General features: G+C 37.9%; 1 protein-coding gene across 2 annotated transcripts in view; it reads right to left on the bottom strand.

Moving 5' to 3' along the window:
* Window positions 1–1,826: 1,826 nt before the first annotated feature.
* The window catches only part of NADK (NAD kinase), a 47,871-nt gene continuing 28,205 nt past the window's right edge, over window positions 1,827–21,492 (bottom strand). The window contains exons 1-10 of one of the 2 annotated variants that reach the window (XM_073316400.2): window positions 17,716–18,584; window positions 15,019–15,148; window positions 14,354–14,462; window positions 14,021–14,106; window positions 13,583–13,685; window positions 11,694–11,848; window positions 9,481–9,580; window positions 8,415–8,572; window positions 7,052–7,134; window positions 1,827–5,024 (exon numbers count right to left, since the gene is read on the bottom strand). In XM_073316400.2, the coding sequence (XP_073172501.1) occupies window positions 4,880–5,024; window positions 7,052–7,134; window positions 8,415–8,572; window positions 9,481–9,580; window positions 11,694–11,848; window positions 13,583–13,685; window positions 14,021–14,106; window positions 14,354–14,462; window positions 15,019–15,148; window positions 17,716–17,774 (1,128 nt within the window). In that variant the 5' untranslated portion in view covers window positions 17,775–18,584 and the 3' untranslated portion in view covers window positions 1,827–4,879. Of the gene's footprint in view, window positions 5,025–7,051; window positions 7,135–8,414; window positions 8,573–9,480; window positions 9,581–11,693; window positions 11,849–13,582; window positions 13,686–14,020; window positions 14,107–14,353; window positions 14,463–15,018; window positions 15,149–17,715; window positions 18,585–20,709; window positions 20,794–21,492 lie in introns of those variants that run through there. The other variant, XM_073316399.2, reaches the window with a different exon arrangement.

Below are 21,492 nucleotides of genomic sequence, written 5' to 3' on the forward strand. Positions count from 1 at the left end.
GCTCGAAGCAGGACCCCCTCAGTGAACCAAATTCTCCCCTCAGATATATACATGCAGTTCCCACTGGTTTAAATGGGAGTGATCCAGGTAGCCAAATGGCCCCGATTTTATTGCTACTTTAAATACAAACTGGAAAGAGAAAAGGAGTACTAGTGGCTGTAGCTCACGAAAGCTTATGCTCAAATAAATTGGTTAGTCTTTAAGGTGCCACTTTTAAGTCCTCCTTTTCTTTTTGCGAATACAGACTAACACGGCTGCTACTCTGAAACTGGAAAGGTTTCTGAAGATTACAGGCATTCCTGAAAAGCAGCTTTTTATGAATATAAGTGGTCCCCTTTTGTGCTTCTTCCTCCTCAACCTATAAGAAAAATTACAGGACCTATTTGTTTTTGACTGGGGTAAATCTAAGGGTTTTTTTTTTAAAAGCACTTAAAACCCCGTAATTTAAAACTGGAAACATTACTTGGAACACTCACTTTGACAGGAGACAGAAAGAGAGAGCTTGTGACCCATATGTAAACAACTGTGGGAGTCATCCTGTCAGGTGATGTCAGGAGTCATCCAGCAAGGTGAGTTCAGCCAAATGAGTCCCCTGATGGGGCAATGATATTCCTCCACAGTAGAGGCAAGAAAAGGAATCACCATCATGTGAAAGTCTGGGTGTGGTTTTGGGCCGTGCTTTGGTTACAAATAGCAATGTTTCTCAACTAGTGAGACATCTCTCTGCAGTGAGGAAGTGAAAACCCTCCTGGCACATACTCTCAGGCATGTCAGCTCTAATGTGGATACACCATTCAAAAACGGCCATATTAACCAGGTTCAGCAAACACTAAATTTCCTTCACTGCTTGTCAATTCCCTTCATGTGGCCTGAAAATATGCACCAGCTGTTGCTTTGTTGGACAGATTACAGGCTAGGCTAGTCAAGAAATCCTGTAAAGATGCCTTAGACTCCCAAGCTAATCAAAGATTCCTTAAGTATTTATCTCTGGGTACAGGTCAGGATGAGCTGTATGGCATCAGAGCGGAATGTTCATTCATAAACTTCTTTGGGGTCAAATTTTGCATAGAAGGATTGTGTTTAGTATTCTTCCCAGTGTCTCAGAGGTTGTCCTTAATTTCACTAGTTCTTTATCCCCTTCTCTTGGATCCTTAAGAAATTCAGTGTAGCTATGTGAACACGATGCTTTTGTTTTAGCCTACACAGCGAATGCCAGAAGCTTATTTTGTACCTTTCCCTAAAGATTGGAAGTCTTTTCTCACGAGTGCACACATACTGAGTTTCCACCTCCATATACCAGTAACACTATAGAAGCTAGTGTTCAATATGTACCCTAAAACACACTGTACTTTTGAGAAATTACTGCATATCTATTTCTATGATCTAGAGACAGGTCAAATGCTGATGCATAAAGCCAACTTTTAAAAAAGTTTATTGAACGGTTTGAAAAATATTTGATGTTTCAGGAATATGTAACAAGTTTCCAAAGCATTAACTTGAAACATTAGGATTTTTAAAACGTAAGTATACACTGGATTATACTGTGTTACATCAGTTTTAGTACTTCAGTAACTTGCATTTTCCTTTATTAAAAAAAAAGGTATCCTTTTGGAGATCACCAACTCATTTTTCCTTTCAAAGGAGTAAATTACAAATCTTTAGGCCTTGCCTACATAGGAAAGGGTTTGAAGGTATAGTTATACCAGCAACCCACACGCTAGTAGAGATGCAGCTTGTCTCAGTAAAAGAGGTCTTTTGCTGGTACAGCTTAAACCATTTCCACAGAGTAAGCTACACTGGCAAAAGGACGGTTTTTTTGCCAATATAACTGCATCTACACTAGGGCTTTTGCTAGAATAGCTGTATCAGTAAGGGGTGGCGGAAGAATCATGCCTCTAACTGACACAGCTATGTTACCAAAAACATTTCAGTATAGACCAGGTGTTAGTAACCTGCTTGTGTACGGCCAATTAGGAGAGACAGGTCTTGTAGTGGGGGGGGGGGGGCATTCTTAGAATTAGATAAATTCTTAAAGTATTAAAACACAAACTCACTGTTTGGGGTTTTTTGTTTAAGCAAAGCTGGTAAGAAAACAGGATTAAGTAGTTTGTCCGAAGTGAAAACTGAAGCATAAATCCACCAGGTTACTGTCTTCCCTGGAGTCATGGTTGTAGCTCTCTCTATTCAGCTGTGTAGCAATCCACAGATTTTTGTCATCAAGGTGGCTTTCATAGGCAAAACTATGAAGAAACGTCACACAGAGCCAAATAATGCAACTGCCTGTGTATGTTAGAGTAATTTTAATAAGAAACATAAGTCAAATTTAGAGGGAGTAGTTACATAGGGTTTTAGAGATTACATTTTATGAAATGTACACTGAAAATTGAAGTTCCATAATTTGCTACATGTAATGAATGATATTTACTATTATAAAAAAGCACAAATAAAAAAGGTGCTAAAATGCTAGATTTTAGCTTTTTTTTTAAAAAAAAAAAACAAGTTCTATATAAGCCTCATTTTTACTTATTTTGCCTTACCATCTTCTCAAATGGTTTATTTTTTTCACTTCCTATCCAGCAAAGCCTTCTGTCCATTCTCATTCATTTTAGTATATTTATACACTAAATGTTAAAATTAAAGGCTCTACTCTGTTCCTTTTCCCAATTATTGCATTTTTAAATAGGGAAATGTATCTTTTTCCAAAACAAAAGGTTTCTGTAGCTCAGAAAGTAAACAGCTATTCGAAAATTGAATACTCTGTCGGCTAAAAAACCCGTAAGCAACTTTAAGCAGTGATATAACCATTATACTGTAAATTCAAGTGAAAAACAAAGATCTAAAGGTTTCAGAGTGGTAGTCCTGTTAGTCTATATCACCAAAAAACCAAGGAGTACTTGTGGCACCTTAGAGATTAACATTTATTTGGGCATAAGCTTTCGTGGGCTAAAACCCACTTCATTGGATGCATGCAGTGGAAAATATATCTTCCTACTGCATTTTCCACTGCATGCATCCGATGAAGTGGGTTTTAGCTCACGAAAGCTTATGCCCAAAAAGGTCTAAAGCTGTCTGAACATACTCAAGGATGTCACAGATTTTGCTGGTCCAGACGGAATTCAACCAATATTCTAGATAACAAAACATTTATATACTTAACATGAATTTATATTAACACAATTTTAGCATGATTTACACTGTTACCAGAGTTTAAATCTGCTGCTTTATGCAGAGTGCTCTCACCTTGATTTGACAAAATTAAACAGACCGGGGCAACATGCAAAAAAAGAGACATTAGCCCATGAATCAGAGGACTGCAGGGTAGGTAGAACATGGGAATTAATACATCCCCCATTGTTACCCCTGACTGCACAAACATTAATAAGAGCAAGACAACCATGAAAGTTCAATAGAGCTTCTTTGCAATCCCCCACTTAATCAGTAAGAAACAGATTCCTCTGCAATAATATGCTGAAGACTTCAAGATTAGCAGAGAACATCCATCCCTTTTAATGGTCTATGCAGAGATACATGAAGATGCTAGGATTTGAACAATATGGTTATGAGAGACTGCACCACAGAGAACATAAATGTAAACATTATAACTGAGTTTGATTTTTAGTAAAAGTGATTTCAGTACAAACCCTTTTTTCAAACTACTTATTTTCATAAAAGCATGTACAATAAAATATGTACATAAACAGGTTAGAAACATTTGAAAGACTTATAAAAGTACATACAAGACTTAAAATATCTTGAAGTGTGCTGAAGGCACCATCGCTACTATGCTGGGAATGTGTCCTGTTTCTGATCAGCCTATCAAGGCAATATCCCTTTTCTCCTTACTCAAGAGCTCCATCCTGCAAGCAGCACACTTATCTTCAATGGGCGTGAAGACCATTCAGATCCTAATTTAGAATGTGAGACTAGTTAACGTAATTAGTGGTTCAAAAGAAAAACAATACAGCCATCCTAGAAGAGACTCTGCTGGTTGGGTCAACAACACTTGATGAAAATCTGTAGTTTACAACCTCAAATGCTGCTGCTTACTCCAGAGGTTAAAAAGAGAAAAGAAAAAATCCAAACCATTTCTAAGGGTCACAAACATGCTGAAAAAGCAAGGAACTGCTCAGGCATAATTAGCTCATCAACAAAAAAGTATGCCACTTCACCAGTTTGTCCACGCAAGCAGTTGTCAATGCTGCCTATGGGGACCCTAAATGATGTCCATTCAAATGGGCAGAAAGAAAAAGGGTTCTCGATACTTACAAAACTATCTGTATTTCTGATAGTAAGTTGTATCTGTAGAGTAACTGTATAGTGGTTCTTTCCCCTAATTCTTGCTATATTTTTATGGAAAGGCAAAATATTTAATTAGTTCACCTGATGGGAAGACATTTTGACTACTATGCATTCATTTACGTTAACAAAGAGCATTTTAAAAAGAAAAATTCCTTTGAGTTTTAGATGAGAAGTCTTAACCACAGAATTACAAATCTACCAAATTAACTGGAATATTTTAATGCAATTTTTCTATTATGTATCTAGGTACAACCTAGAATGCTACTCTGCAAATTACTCGTTACAATCGTGTTTGAGGTGGTTTGTAGATGTGTGTTGATATTGATTAAAAATACCAACCCATTATAAATAAATAAAAAAAAAAAGGCTAACAAATCAGATTCTAAATTCTTCCACTCCTATTCTCAGCAGAGAGGAAGCAACATGATAATTTCTGGTCATCAGCAGAGCAGACTGATATGAGGTACGTCACTATTTAAAAAATATATGTATTGGTCTATTCCCCCTAGGCTGAACAAACATTTTTATACAAGGGATACTGCCATTTTAAGTTCCCACGAGTCTCATTAGGTGGCGACATTCAAAATTCTTCTTCAACAGCAAAGTGATTTTGCTTCTTCCGAACATTCCAGTGTAAACACTCAGCCAGGCTTTCAAACCAGTCGCTCACAGGATCTCGGAAACAGATCGAAGGGAGGGGATAGCAAGAGGTAGTGATGCTAATACTGCAATACAGGAATACCCTCAGTTAGTAATAAGGGAGGATAAATAGTAGTAAGACTGTACATTTGTGGTTACAGAATCAAACTGTCCTGGATTCCCAGATTTATCTTTTTCTTTCTTTAAATACACCCTTGGGACACTGGCTACATCACTAAAAATTCAACTCTTTGGAGAATGGTCAGTTTCCAAAAAGTCTGGGGGTGGCAAAGATGGGGCACAGTGCCTAAACAATACAATGAGCAGAAACAACAAGGAGTCTGACGACACCTTAAAGACAAACAGATTTATTTGAGCATAAGCTTTTGTGGGTAAAACCCCACTTCTTCAGATGCATGGAGTGAAAATTACAGATGCAGACATAAATATACTGACACATGAAGAGAAGGGAGTTACTTCACAAGTGGACAGCCAGTGTTGACCGGGCCAATTCGATCAGGGTGGGTCGGCAGCTTTGCCTCTCCTGGAATTGACACCTCCTCATCTATTATTGGGAGTGGACTACATCCACCCTGATTGAATTGGCCCTGTCAACACTGGTTCTCCACTTGCGAGGTAATTCCCTTCTCTTCATGTGTCAGTATATTTATGTCTGCATCTGTAATTTACACTCCATGCATCTGAAGAAGTGGGGTTTTTACCCACAAAAGCTTATGCTCAAATAAATCTTAGTCTTTAAGGTGCCATCGGACTCCTTGTTGTTTTTCTGGATACAAACTAACACGGCTATTCCCTGATACTTGTCACAGTGAGCAGAGTGCTTTACAAATGTTGAGATCAAAGCTCTTGGGAGCAGAGGGTTCTAGGCCAATCTGCCTTGCCCATGACCCTCTCTCATCTTACTCCTTGCTGGGGTTTAACAACCTCACCTTTGGACCAACTCAAAATTTAAAGTCTTAAAATATTAAACTGTCACCATGATCCTCAAATTTCAAAAATAAGGGCAGCAAATACTAAAGAGTCTAACTTTTCTACTAAAGGACCAATCACCAAATCTAAGATTGGGATCTCTGACTCTTGCTGTCCACCTAATCTGTCCATCCCCTCCATTCTTCAAGTGGTCAGGGCAATACAGAAGACTCCAAGTGCAAGATCCTGGCAATTTTCCAATTCCCTGCCTGCCCACAAATATGAAACAAAGGCAGCGTGTCACACAGCATGACTGGTCTATGAAGGAAAACACCACACTAAGCAGAAGACAATTTTGGGTTTCTTCTTAGCGTATCCTCTCTGGGCTCTCACACTTCATTGTATCTATAAAGAGGTTAAGTTCTTTCAGCTACAGCACTGTGTCTCATGAGTTGCAGAATCCTGTCACTGAACGTAGCAAGGGCCCATCAATGCATCTGCTGTTGTATAAGTTTATTTGAGCACAACAAAGGGATACATCTTCTCTTTATGATGTTTTATCAGCCTTGCCAATGGCACAGGACACAAACATGGTCTTATCCTGAGAGGTACAGAGTACATGAAATTCACATTCCCTTCACTGTACTCAACAGGTCTCACGATCAGGACCGGTTTCAGAGTAACAGCCGTGTTAGTCTGTATTTGCAAAAAGAAAAGGAGTACTAGTGGCACCTTAGAGACTAACCAATTTATTTGAGCATAAGCTTTCGTGAGCTACAGCTCACTTCATCGGATGCATCCAATGAAGTGAGCTGTAGCTCACAAAAGCTTATGCTCAAATAAATTGGTTAGTCTCTAAGGTGCCACTAGTACTCCTTTTCTTTTTATGATCAGGACCATAACTTGAAGTCCACAGAATTCTTTAAGGACATGCATTAAGTAATGTTTGTATGATTTTTCCTGACACTTCATTGCTTTTAAAATGTAATTGAAAAAAAATTATTTTCAAGTGAGAAAATGCCTGAAACAATATAGCATTTCTAATTCAGCTTGAAATTTAAGGGTCACGATGGTCTATCATAAAGGCTCCAATCATTTCCCTACTAACCCTAACCCAAGTTTGAAAGTGTGGCCGTAGGAAGATTACAAAGGAAGATGATAACAGTCAAAGAAAAATCTTTACCTGTCTCCATGGCAGACTTCCTGTCTCTTCCTCCCATCAAATGAAACCCATGCTGTGTTCCTGGCATCTGGGGACAGCATGATCTGAGGAAGAGTAAAGCAGAAGACTTAAGACTGAAATAATTACAAGAGCTTTTGTAGCTAAAGGGCAAAGAGGAAGCACTCCCCTGAATATTACACTTTGTTATTACTCTTCAGTGATCTAACTGTTGTACTGAAATTTAGCTTCCTCTCCTGCCATTTTTTACTGAAAGGTTTGGCATATTATGGATAAAAGTTTAATATTTTATATACAATTTACTTCATATGCAGCATATATGTCCCCTTGTTATATATGTACATTGGAGCCTTTTCCTAACGATGGCAATAAGCTGATTTACCAAAGGCATCCCAGTTACAAAAGACCTGAGCTGATAAAGAAGTCAATACATGACCCAATTCAATGAGATGAGATTATGAAATTCTCTGCAGACAGAATCTAATCTGCATTCTAGAATGATACATTTGAACTTTGATGCAGGGTGAATCTAAGGCTTGCAAATTTAAAAACAGTTTTTCTTTTAAATAAGACATGCCATAAAGTGATCAACTACCACCATAATAGCATCATCATCTACTGTGTAAATAATTGTGGGTTTATAGAGATGCCATTAATAAGTAACGAATCCATGAAGCAAAAATTTATCATTTCTTTAAACTCTACCCTGCACTCTCCTGGCCACATTTTCTGCCCCGCACCCCTCTAAGAAATAACCCAAGACTTCCATATTATAGATTACTATATAACTGAAACAGTTATATAAATTAATAAACACAAAACACCTGACATTCATTTTTTGAACTCAAAAATGTATTTGTGAAAACAAAATCCACTCTGTACTAAGACCTTGCCTGTCAAACTTTTCAGCAGAACTATATTATTTAAATCACAGCAGTAAAAGACAAAGAGAGTTTATAACAGATGTGATGATACCACTTTCACTGCACACCCGTGAAAGCTGTGATACTACTTTTGACACCAGGTTCTGATCCTTCACTGCCTTTCACCTTGTGTAGTCATCTACATCTATGCAAAATGGATATAGAACACTTACTAATTAGAATGGTAGTGTATTTACAACCACTCTGCACAGGTACAGATGACTATATAATGTGCAAGTCAGTGGAGACTCATGGTCTAGAAGTTTATTCTTCTAAGCAAGTATATGTTGCTTCAAGAGTACTTTACAAAGTTCTACAGTATTCAGTAAGGTTTTGCCATGGTGGATAATAATGAACACATTCTACCCCCTTGTTTTTTTTCCAGTTTCAATAGTTATCGCCACAAGTTTCTATCTTTAAAAAACAAAAGAACACAATTTAACCTTGAGCTCAACTCCTGCAGGAACAACAATGGGTCTGAAGGACAGTGAGTGAGGGCAGATTGGGGTGATCATTATTGCAGGAACATTTGGATGAATCATAGATGCTCCTGCTGCAGCCGCATAAGCCGTGCTACCAGTTGGTGTGGAGACAATCACTCCTGTGAAGGGAACAAAAGTTTTATAAATGTGGCTGCTTGGCTTGATGCTGTTATTTAAAAGGAGGCCAAGAAACAGGACTGTTGCACTTCCTCCATTTGAAAATACTTTAAAAAAAAAAAAAAAAAAGAGCTCTTTCCAACTTTAGTCATTAGCTGGATTTCTCCTCCACTCAACACAGGTATAGTAGAGACTGAAATTTTTAGCTAAATGCTTTAAAAGATTGCTTATAAAAAGTTAAATTGGTGAAATGGAAACGTCTAAATCACAAACTCACATTTCATATGACAGGTGTGGTAATAAACACATAACCAGGAGTCAGAAACATCTTTCCAAACCGAGCACTGACACAGACTACACCTCTAAAGCCTTGGGCGAGTCAAACAGAACTACTGTGCCTCAGCTTGCACTTTTGTATAACACAGATCTATTTACTTTCCTTAGAGGGATAGGAGGATTCAATTTTTTGAAGAGCTTTGCAGGTGAAGTGCTAATATTAAATAAGTAGTGACTTCATTAAAAAATCTTAAGATTGCAGCAAACTCAGACATCCAACTCCAGGATCTTCCCAAACCGTTTTTTCCCCCCTTGCCTTTTGTCCCTAATTCCCCTACACAAACAAGTGGAGACTTGACACCAGGCCTCCACAAAATAAGATACAATCTGTAAGCCTCTTTTCTGCTTTCAGTGCTGCTCTATGGACTGCAACAATTGTTTAAATGAAACTTACCACTCCTCTGCAGACCTAGTTTTCAACAACCCAGGAGCAGAAGCCAAGGTCTTGATTTCTACCTCATAAAACAATGCACCCTTTTTTAAAAAAGTAGGCGCAACCTAAGTAAGAGCTGATTAGCCTGTCCCCGTCTTAACAGTATGAGGTATAGGCTTTTTGATTATGAAACGGACTTACCGTCACCTTGCACTGTGGTTATGAGGTGTCCATTTAGAAAAACATCCACATTGGAAAGGTAGGAGGAAGGACCTCGATCCACTACAACTTCATTTAGGACCTGACATAATGTACAATACCACTAATTATTTCCCTGGAAGCATAATATTTGACAAGTGACTAGTTAAGTACGTCTCCCAGATCTTTGAAAGGTTAACCCCCCACCCACCCATCCCATTACAATGTCAGTTTAGCTTAGTCCTGGAGTCACATACTTTTGTTTTAGATTATTTGGTGCAATGGATCAAAAATTAGCTAAAGGGCAAAGAGGAAGCACTCCTCTGAATATTACACTTTGTTATTACTCTTCAGTGATCTAACTGTTGTACTGAAATTTAGCTTCCTCTCCTGCCATTTTTTACTGAAAGGTTTGGCATATTATGGATAAAAGTTTAATATTTTATATACAATTTACTTCATATGCAGCATATACGTCCCCTTGTTATATATGTACATTGGAGCCTTTTCCTAACGATGGCAATAAGCTGATTTACCAAAGGCATCCCAGTTACAAAAGACCTGAGCTTGATAAAGAAGTCAATATATGACCCAATTCAATGAGATGAGATTATGAAATTCTCTGCAGACAGAATCTAATCTGCATTCTAGAATGAAACATTTGAACTTTGATGCAGGGTGAATCTAAGGCTTGCAAATTTAAAACAGTTTTTCTCTTAAATAAGAGATGCCATAAAGTGCTCAACTACCACTATAACAGCAGCATCATCTACTGTGTAGATAATTGTGGGTTTATAGAGATGCCATTAATAAGTAACAAATCCATGAAGCAAAAATTTATCACTTCTTTAAACTCCACACTGTACTCTCCTGGCCACATTTTCTGCCCCACACTCCTCTAAGAAATAGCCCAAGACTTCTATATTATAGATTACTATATAACTGAAACAGTTATAAGAAAAGGAGTACTTGTGGCACCTTAGAGATTAACCAATTTATTTGAGCATAAGCTTTCGTGAGCTACAGCTCACTTCATCGGATGCATACTGTGGAAAGTGTAAAAGATCTTTTTATACACACAAAGCATGAAAAAATACCTCCCCCCGCCCCCCTCTCCTGCTGGTAATACCTTATCTAAAGTGATCACTCTCCTTACAATGGGTATGATAATCAAGTTGGGCCATTTCCAGCACAAATCCAGGTTTCCCCCCCCCCCACAAACCCACTCTCCTGTTGATAATAGCTTATCTAAAGTGATCACTCTGCTTACAATGGGTATGATAATCAAGGTGGGTCATTTCCAGCACAAATCCAGGGTTTAACAAGAACGTCTGGGGGGAGGAGAGGGGTGTAGGAAAAAACAAGGGGAAATAGGTTACCTTGCATAATGACTAAGCCACTCCCAGTCTCTATTCAAGCCTAAGTTAATTGTATCCAATTTGCAAATGAATTCCAATTCAACAGTCTCTCGCTGGAGTCTGGTTTTGAAGTTTTTTTTGTTGTAATATCACAACTTTCATGTCTGTAATCGCGTGACCAGAGAGAGTGAAGTGTTCTCTGACTGGTTTATGAATGTTATAATTCTTGACATCTGATTTGTGTCCCACAGTATGCATCCGATGAAGTGAGCTGTAGCTCACGAAAGCTTATGCTCAAATAAATTGGTTAGTCTCTAAGGTGCCACAAGTACTCCTTTTCTTTTTGCGAATACAGACTAACACGGCTGTTACTCTGAAACCTGAAACAGTTATATAAATTAATAAACACAAAACACCTGACATTCATATTCTGAACTCAAAAATGTATTTGTGAAAACAAAATTCACTCTGTACTAAGCCAAAAGCCAGTTCTCATTGGCATTGATGGATTTTCCTTTTGCTTATATGAATCAGTGGGAGATTCAGTGGTAAAGATTACTATGAGAAATTTTTTTGTTTTGAAAAGGTAAGGAAACCTCTGGTGCAGATACAGAATATTACAGAAATTAAACACAATGAGGTTGCTTCTGCACACTCCACCCACCCTTCCTTCATTATCCTTAGTAACCATTCTGGAAATTATGTGGAAGCAGATAGCATATATGTTATAATACTGGGTTAATATAATTTGGTGTAGATACAGTATGCAAAAGAGAACTGGTGATTATCTCAAGTGAAGAGTGAATTATTTCTTAGTTCTTTTGCTTATTTCCTATTTTATGCTATTCAGACTCTGACCTGATATTGCATGATTTGCTTGCCCATTTCCATCTCTAGACTTGTAGAGATCACTCCATTTTCTTCAATACCATTTTGTATCAATGTCTTCTTCTCTCTGTGTTCCTTTACTACTTTCACTTTCAGTCTGCTCCGGAGAACAAGCGCTGCATTGCCTATAAGAAAAAAATAAAACCACACACACTAGAGAGTGGCACCTACTACATTATCAGGAACTGCACCATTTGCACAGCAAGCTGGTAGCATTCACTGTGAAACGTTTTTCCCCATTTTTCAGTTGCTCATTTCTCAAGTTTCTTTTGCAGGAGAATTTTCCATCCTTTGTCTTAATTCAAAACAGAATTTTTTTTTTTAAAGGAATGAGCAAAACTTGAGTCAAATTTGAGTAACACAAGCATAAAAACCCACTTTCCCACATACGTTGTAATGAGAAATCTGAGAATTTACATGTACATAACCTAAAGCTGCTGAACCTAGCAACTTTGCATTTGGCTCAGGGAGACATAAGTAAGACAAAAATGAAGACAATTAGTTCATTTTTAAAAAGGTATGAACTCTGAAAGACAACAATTTAGCAACATGAGAATCCTGTTAATATTTTTGGATGTCTTAATTTTGGGATGCAAGCTGAGCAGCTTTATTTCTCAGCGACCAGTGCCAGCAGCTTTTTTTCCTTTTCTTTTATTTCAAACACAACTTAAATACCAAGAACTACTGTAAATGCAACTTTCAGGTTGAGAAATCAAGCACTCAAGAGTCAAACTTCGAAAGTTAAGATTTCTCCTTCAGTGCTAAGGCACACAGCTCATGATTTTCTATTCCCATTTTCCATATTCGGTGTAAACTTGACTAGTTTACTATTTAACAACATATCAATAGGCCAGATTAGATTCACAACATAACGTTCAAGAAGGAACTTTAATTTTTGGGAAAAAGTAAAGGAGTACTTGTGGTACCTTAGAGAGTAACCAATTTATTTGAGCATAAGCTTTCGTGAGCTACAGCTCATTTCATCAGATGCATACTGTGGAAACTGCAGAAGACATTATATACACAGGTTTCAGAGTAACAGCCGTGTTAGTCTGTATTCGCAAAAAGAAAAGGAGTACTTGTGGCACCTTAGAGACTAACCAATTTATTTGAGCATAAGCTTTCATGAGCTACAGCTCACTTCATTGGATGCATACTGTGGAAACTGCAGAAGGAGTTTTTTTTTTTGCGAATACAGACTAACACGGCTGTTACTCTGAAACCTGTCATTGTAAGGAGAGTGATCACTTTAGATAAGCTATTAGCAGCAGGAGAGTGGGATGGGAGGAGGTATTGTTTCATGGTTCTGTGTATATAATGTGTATATAATGTCTTCTGCAGTTTCCACAGTATGCATCCGATGAAGTGAGCTGTAGCTCACGAAAGCTTATGCTCAAATAAATTGGTTAGTCTCTAAGGTGCCACAAGTACTCCTTTTCTTTTTGCGAATACAGACTAACACGGCTGTTACTCTGAAACCTTTAATTTTTGGAGTTTTCTGACTTTTGGATGCTTGATTTCTTACCATTTTAACTTGGCATTGTTTACAAAAACTAAGAAGTTACATGTGGTGGGGTCATCTACCGTATGTCCATGCGATTAGATATAGGTTTTTGCATTTTATACTCAGATTGTGCAAAACATTAGTTCTATATTCTTTCCTTACACACCACAACCAAGCAAGGAGTGATTTCTGGACCATTCCAATTTTTCAAATCAGCGAGGAAAACAATATTGAAAGTTAAATATCTATTTATTTATGTATTATAGGACTCAGCTGAGTCCTACTTTAAAGAAAAACTAACAGGACAAATAAAGGATAACTCTCTAAAAAGCAGCAAAGACATCAGAAGGCTTACCTTCTATAACTTGAGTAACTTGGGACTGAAAGTTCTCGAAGTTAAAGGGGGTGAGAAATCCAAGAGATCCCAGATGAAAAGCCATAACTGGAGGTACGCTGCCCTGTCCATAAAAAGAAGAATTGGGAAGCTGTTAAATGTTGCACAAATCAAACATTTATGTTATTTCCATGATTTTTAATCTATAAAAGGTACCATATTACAGCCCAGTCTGTCTGCAAATATCTTAATTATGGGTTTTACTTCAGTTGTGCATAATAGTAAAAAACAAAGGTATAATTCACTTAAGTAGCTCTCATGCTTTTTGAATGAGAAGGAGAGACTTGGCAGGAGCAGAATAAAATAAACACAACTTGGCAGAAAACTTCAAGATTGTCTCTAACATAGAGGACTTGATTAGGGAAAGGACCTCTAATTACTATTCCCTATAGGACTCACCTGAAAAAGTGAAGAAGCATAAAGCAAGGTACCATCTCCTCCCAGGCATATGATAAAGTCTATCTGATTGGAGATATCATCATAATCTAGAGGATAACATTGAAAATAAAGGTTTAATTTACATAACGTGTCACAGGTTTCAATTTATGGAATAAATTTGGTGCAGCACACTGATGCTAATTTACATGTGTAAATGATTGACACTATCAAAATAGCTACATGGGTTTATCAAGGATAGGTTTCCATCAGACAATTCTGATTCATTTGAATGGATCACTAAGGAAACAGAATAAAAAGGCAGTAAACCTAGATTTTAAGAAATCATTTCTGTACCTTCTCTGAAAGTGCAAAATTTCTTCTTCACTGGTCCAAAATTATCATCATTAACTATGGCTGGGTCTTCTAGCACTTTTTTTTCTACATAAACTATCATGTTGTTCTCCTAAAAGAAGCATAATTATTTACTAAAAAAAATCTGTTAATGAAATGACAAGCGCCTGAGCAATATTCTATTAGTTTACAATGATTTAAATTACATATGATTATGTAAAATATTAAAAGACTGATTGCCTACTTCTGTATGTATGGTTACAATTCTGCAGCATTTAAGCATAACACTTATTGTCATATGAAGGCCACATAACGATTGAATTAATGAAACTAAACTTCGGAATTTTCATTACATGCCTGTGATATGGTAACACTGCTATGTTTTCTAATATTTTTTCTCAAGGCATAATCAAATGAATATTTTACCCTATTCATCTACATTAAAGAAGCAGATTCCTTTAAGCTAAATTAAGCTGAGCTCTTATAGCAAGAGTAACTTGTTTTAAAAAGTTTAATAATTTATTATTTCTGTTGTTCTCTGTATGTATTGACTTATTCATACAATTCTACGTACACCTTCTGCAAGAAAGCTAATACATACAAGTTAAATATGAGATGGTTATACTGTAACTATGCAAAAAAGTCTAAACGCTCACAATTTGAATTACCTCAGTAAGATAGACACAGAGTTCTTTAAAAGGCTGTAGCAGACTGGCATCGCGAATCTTTTTGATAACAAGGACACTCTTTGGAGGTTTGTTCCATGTCAACCGCTGACTTGCTGGGTCCTGAATATGCCTGTGGAGGGAAATCAACAGTATAACTATTATATGTGGGAAAATGGATTGTAATTTCTTGACTATCAAGTTAACAGTCCCCTTTTAGTCAAAGTATACTGGACTGAAAGAGAGGTGAATAAATCATGAAAAACCTTAATATTATAGCTAAATTTAATCTAGTAAAGAGACCAGACTGGCTACAATGCAATGCCACACCAGCTTTCAGCAAATATGTGATTGAACTTTTCATTGAGAACATTCTGTTCAGTCTTTATTAAGAAAACGTTCTAAGTTTTAATCATGAGAGGTCCGGAAAGATACAACTAAACAATTATACAGTGATTTATAACGAAAGCAGTTTTCTTGGAGCCAAACAGCACTGCTTTATACTGTATAGGGTTCTGACTAGATGGACCATTTTTCTGCCCCAATATAGCAATTCTTATTTCCCCACTAAGTTGACAGACTAAAGTAATATTAAGGTGCCTACTCCTGCAGGTACAAACATGCTAGAGAAGTTTGAGAACATGGGTCCTTTGTTTCTGGTGGGAGCATAATGATAGCTACTAAAGCCCTTTCTTGAACTACCAGACCACTCCACTCAGGGTGTGTCTACACAGCAACTAGGTTCCCAGTGCTGGCCCATGCCAGCTGACTTAGGCTAGGGTTGCAGGGCTGTTTCATAGCTGTGTAGACTTCTGGGCTTGACCTGCAGCCCAAGCTCTGGGAACCTCCTGCCTTGCAGATCCCAGAGCCAGGACTGCAGCCCGAGCCCAGAAGTCTACACAGCCCTGTGACAGCCCTGCAGCCTGAGCCCTGTGAGTCCAAGTTGGTTGGCATGGGCCACCCACAGGTGTGTAGATGCTGTGTAGACATACCCTAACAGACTTCCAGCAACTGTGCTCCCCGTCTCTTGCATTAGGGGCCACTCCACTTGGACTATCAGAGTGGTGAAGCATTAAATTGAAAATTTGAGGAAGCAGTAACATGAAAGACTACCTATGCTTTTCATCCAACACTAATATTCAGCACGGGTCTATATCAATCTAAAGAACAGTAAACACAGTTTTAATCAATGAGACTCTCAATCTGAAATCATTAAAACCAAAACAAGTCAAGAATTGTAAAAGGGAAGTTTTAAATATTTCAGCTCTAGTCTGGGAAGTTACCTACGTAAACATTTTATATTTCCTCTTGGGAGATATTACAATAGTGCTATTCAGAAGGCCTAACTAATTAGCTTAGCTAAACAGCTGTTCACTTGATTCTATTCCTACACAAAAACTTCACTAAGGTTCTTGCTGGATGAGAGTGCATATTTTCCTTAAAAAAAAAAAAAAAATTTTACTGTCCAAGTCACTTTGTCAAACTCACTTCTAATTTTACAAAAAGAACCTTAGCCTCAGATCTAATCTAACAATTAGACTAATATAACTTTTTGTGGATTTTTTGGGAAGGAAAAAATCTGTAATGGAACCTCAGTTGCAACCCTAAATATGAAGCAACAACTGTGGATCAATAATTCATTTAGCTGATTTAGGGAACACATCTACATTCTGCTCTATTTCTTTAGCTAAAGCTAAGTAAATCATTTTACACTTGTCCTTAGCAGTTTATAAGCATCTCATCTTTTTCCATATGCTGTAGATGTAATCTAGGCAGAAAAGTGGATTAATGCAAATGCTGAACAAGCCAAATTTGCAAACATATTTGGAATAGCCATCTTTTGATAGAGGGTTAAAACAAACACAACTGTTTTATATCCCCTAGCATCTCCAAAATACATAGGGTCAAAGTTTCATGAAGCTATCCTGAATTGCAAGATAAAAGCTGAAAAGATCAGCTCCTATATCCAGAATTGCTTATACGTATATTGTATGTACATATGTAGCATTAACTACAGACTGTAGTGAAATACCCAAACACCAAGTACACAGTCACTGACAAACAGTACTGTAGTTTTTATATAGATGTAACAGAACGTAAAAGTGAGAACAGGGATCAGAACTCATTTACCCCATACCATCTACAAGGTCTTCAGTTTCCTCCATCCTTTTCTCCACTATATTTAATCCTATTAGATGTTTTAGTTTTGAAGACAAAGAATTGTGTTTCAAAGGTCATCACAAACTAAGGTAACTACACACTTCAAAATCTCCTCCAATTTCACCATCAAACTACTAACTGAACTGTTATTAAAAATAAATCCTGAAGGAGTAAGGAACTGAACAATGAAGAAAAGTCACAAGCAACACATTTGAGATTAATTTTGAATTGCTGCAAAAATAATTGCAAAGGGAAAAGGGATTCAAATTTTACAAGTCATTTTCAACATTAATGACCATGAAGGAAGCAGTGTTGTTTCTCCTCTACAAGTTTTCAGAAAGTAAATTAGAATATCCTCATCTCTGTAACAAAGAAACAGGATAAAGACATTTCAACATAATCAGGCTGGTTCTCTGTCAGCTGTAAAAACTGCAGATTGTATCAGTACGATGTCACTTAGTAATCTGAGAATACATCGGAACTCATATGGACTTTATTCAAACAAACAAGACAAACAGCTTATTATTTCACTGTACTCACCATTTCCGTGCAGTTCTATTAAACGAGGGATCATGCATAACATGCTTAAAGATTTTCATGGCTTTCTTCAAAAGTTGTGCAAGTGCAATAAACAGAACTCCAGAAAAGGCCTTGACCTAATCATTTTTAACTGAACTGCTACCTTAAACAAATCATTTTTGTCTGAAGTTGATATCCAGGTGAACGTTTCAAATAGTCCTGATAAAATGTTTTTGCTGCTTCACAGAAAAATTCCTTATACAAGTGCTACAAAAAAAGTATTTAGACACATCCTAATGTCTTTCATTTGCAAAACCCCCTTTCAAAGAAGTTTATCTGAGCCTAAAAGCTACCAAAAATATAGTATTTGACTTCATTAAAATTCATTCCATTCAGTCATTTCAATAGCTTTTTCACAAACAAACTCTTCAATTCTGTCAAACACTAGAACTGAAAAAGACTCAGATTTTGTGCTTTTATATAAAGTGCTGCCTTCGCACTCTAGTGTAGGATTTTCTGTTACATTCCTCTTGCAGAAAGTATTTTAAATGACAATCAGAAAAATAGCTGACTTTAAAAATACAATTCTTAAAAGCTGAAACTATCATTTACAGTTTAGATTTCTAAACAGCCTTTCACTCTGATGACCTGAGAATGTCCTTATCTCCCCAGCAATTCTGAACACTGCATGAGCTGTCTTTTTCTTGGCAATCAGAGCGCTCTTAGTACTGCCTACAGTCTCTGTACTGGACTAATCTTGACGTACTATCATTATATTGTACAGCTCTGGGTCAGCCCATGGGGAGGAGTATATTTGCCACAATCAGGTGGTGAAATACATGATGTAAGCGAAACTTTAAACAAATTACAGTCTGAGCCACAGACTCCTGCTGACAGAGGGCATAAGGAAGTTAAAGACCTGCCTGCAGATCACAATTTCCTCCACACCCTCACTGGAAAAATCACCAACACACTTTGAGGAAAAATTACTACTTTAAATGCACATTTAAAAATCCAGATCACTTTACTTTGGAGCCGCGATCGGCCGAACCTGCAGACGCGGCAGGTAAACAAACCATCCTAGCCTGCCCGGGGCTTTCCCTGCACAAGCAGTGGAACAAGTCTGGGAACCACTGAATTACAGTAACAGTGCACCCACCAACTTATTTTAAAGAGGTGTTTACCAAGATAGTTAGTCCAAATTGGTATTTACCTTCTCTCTCATCCTACTCCTGTTTACCAAATTAGGAATGAATTCAGCGTCTTCTCAAGAGAAATAGGCATAATTTTTATGCTATGCAACCGATGTCCACTGGCCAAGACCACCTGAAGAATTGAAGTAATGCCTTATTTCTGCACTCACTTTACCAGCAGTGCATGAGGTAAGCAAAACTGCCAGGCTGAGCTGAGTTTCACCTACAGCAGGTGTCACACGCAAAGCTCAATTCGTGAACTGCAACTACAGTATTGTAACTCTAGCACTATCAGCTTGAAACTAAGCAGCACAGGGGAAGAAGCATTTACCACACCATGATACCAATTAGCAGTTTCTGCACTTCACAATGCCTATGCAAATCTTTGTCTCTCCCCCCTCTTTAAATGGAGAAAAATGCCAGTTTATAGGTAGAGTAACACAAGAATCCCAACAGTAAGGAATAAAAGAAAGGATGCCGCTCACAAAGAGGGAAGAAATGGTAAGAGAAGTAGAAGTGGGTGGCAACCTGGGCAGCAGTAACCATGAGATGGTCGAGTTCAGGATCCTGACAAAAGGAAGAAAAGAGAGCAGCAGAATACAGACCCTGGACTTCAGAAAAGCAGACTTTGATTCCCTCAGGGAACTGATGGGCAGGATCCTCTGGGAGGCTAATATGAGGGGGAAAGGTGTACAGGAGAACTGTCTGTATTTTAAAGAAGCTGTATTGAGGGCACAGGAACAAACCATCCCGATGTGCGGAAAGTATAGCAAATATGGCAGGCAACCAACTTGGCTTAACAGAGAAATCTTCGGTGAGCTTAAACACAAAAAGGAAGCTTACAGAAAGTGGAAACTTGGACAGATGACTAGGGAGGAGTATAAAAATATTGCTCGAGCATGCAGGTGTGTAATAAGGAAGGCCAAAGCACAATCAGAGTTTGCAGCTAGGAAGGGATGTGAAGGGTAACAAGAAGAATTTCTACAGGTATGTTAGCAACAAAAAGGTGGTTAGGGGAAATGTGGGACCCTTACTGAATGGGGGAGGCAACCTAGTGACAAATGATGTGGATAAAGCTGAAGTACTCAATACTTTTTTGGCTTTGGTCTTCAGAGACAAGGTCAGCTCCCAGACTGCTGCACTGGGCAGCACAGTATGGGGAGGAGGTAAGCAGCCCTCAGTGGTGAAAGAACAGGTTACAGGCTATTTAGAAAAGCTGGACATACACAAGTCCATGGGTCCGCATCTAATGCATCCAAGGGTGCTGAGGGAGTTGGCTGATGTGATTACAGAGCTGGGAAGAAAGTGGTGTATTCCTGAAACACTTTGTTAAAGCAACCCCTAAAGAAATGTAACCCAGATAACTGGCTGCTGTCACTAACAGCACAAGAAAAGCTAGTTAAACATAGGGGGTAGCAGAAATATGACTCTGAGATAATGCATAAATGTGATTTTTTAAGTTGACAAAAAAATATGAATCATAAACACAGATATAGGATGAGTAAACCAATGACTTTACAAGACTGTATTTATATGTTTTTCTAAATCACAAAGATTAAGCTAATAAGCACACTGATTTTAGTCCAGTTCAATGTACACTATCTGTCCTCCTCACAAGATGTTTTTTCAGGGCTTGTGTGGTGCAAATGGTACATAGATTTTTGGCTGCATCAGACTCTACACAGGCACATCTTAAGCTAACTGAAAAAATCTTTGTTTAAGCACTGGGTAAAATACAATAGATATTGATTAAAAACACAGATCAAGATATTCTCCTGAATGTAGGATGAAAATACTGTGCATTTTAAAAAGAGGCACTTACATTATAGTTTTAGGGTTTTGCAGCATACATGCCTTTGGTCCAAATGTGGTCACTGGGCATGGTCCATGCAAGGAGCGTGTCCTCCTGAAAAATGAAACACATGTAAGGGAAAGCTGAAGTAGGAATGAATTATATTCATTATCCAAATTACCTGTTTCTTTGAAGTAGTTAATGCTAAAAAAGGAAAGGTGGGGGAAATTTCATTTCTAAAGTCTCAGTATGCAGCTGATCAGCAAGTCAACGTAATTCTGTACAAAAAACTGCACACACAAAGTTAAAAATGCAGTTGATGTTATCTACGGGGCTGCATTTGAGCACCATATGTTGTCTTCAGTGATTATTGCAGTTGAAGCATTAGTAGAAGCTCATCTAGACTGTGTATTGAATATTTCTACATAGCATATGACTACACTTCTAGTATCCTAGTACCAAATAGACTTAGAGGTATGTCTACACTACGGAATAAGGTCGAATTTATAGAAGGCGGTTTTTTAGAAATCGGTTTTATATATTCGAGTGTGTGTGTCCCCACAGAAAATGCTCTAAGTGCATTAACTTGGCGGAGTGCTTCCACAGTACCGAGGTTAGAGTCGACTTCCGGAGCATTGCACTGTGGATAGCTATCCCACAGTTCCCGCAGTCTCCGCTGCCCATTGGAATTCTGGGTTGAGATCCCAATGCTTGAAGGGGCTAAAACATTGTCGCGGGTGGTTGTGGGTACATATCGTCAGGCCCCCGTTCCCTCCCTCCCTCCATGAAAGCAAGGGCAGACAATCGTTTCAC

This window comes from Lepidochelys kempii, chromosome 18 (assembly GCF_965140285.1).
Source record: "Lepidochelys kempii isolate rLepKem1 chromosome 18, rLepKem1.hap1, whole genome shotgun sequence".
Taxonomy (NCBI): Eukaryota; Metazoa; Chordata; order Testudines; family Cheloniidae; genus Lepidochelys; species Lepidochelys kempii.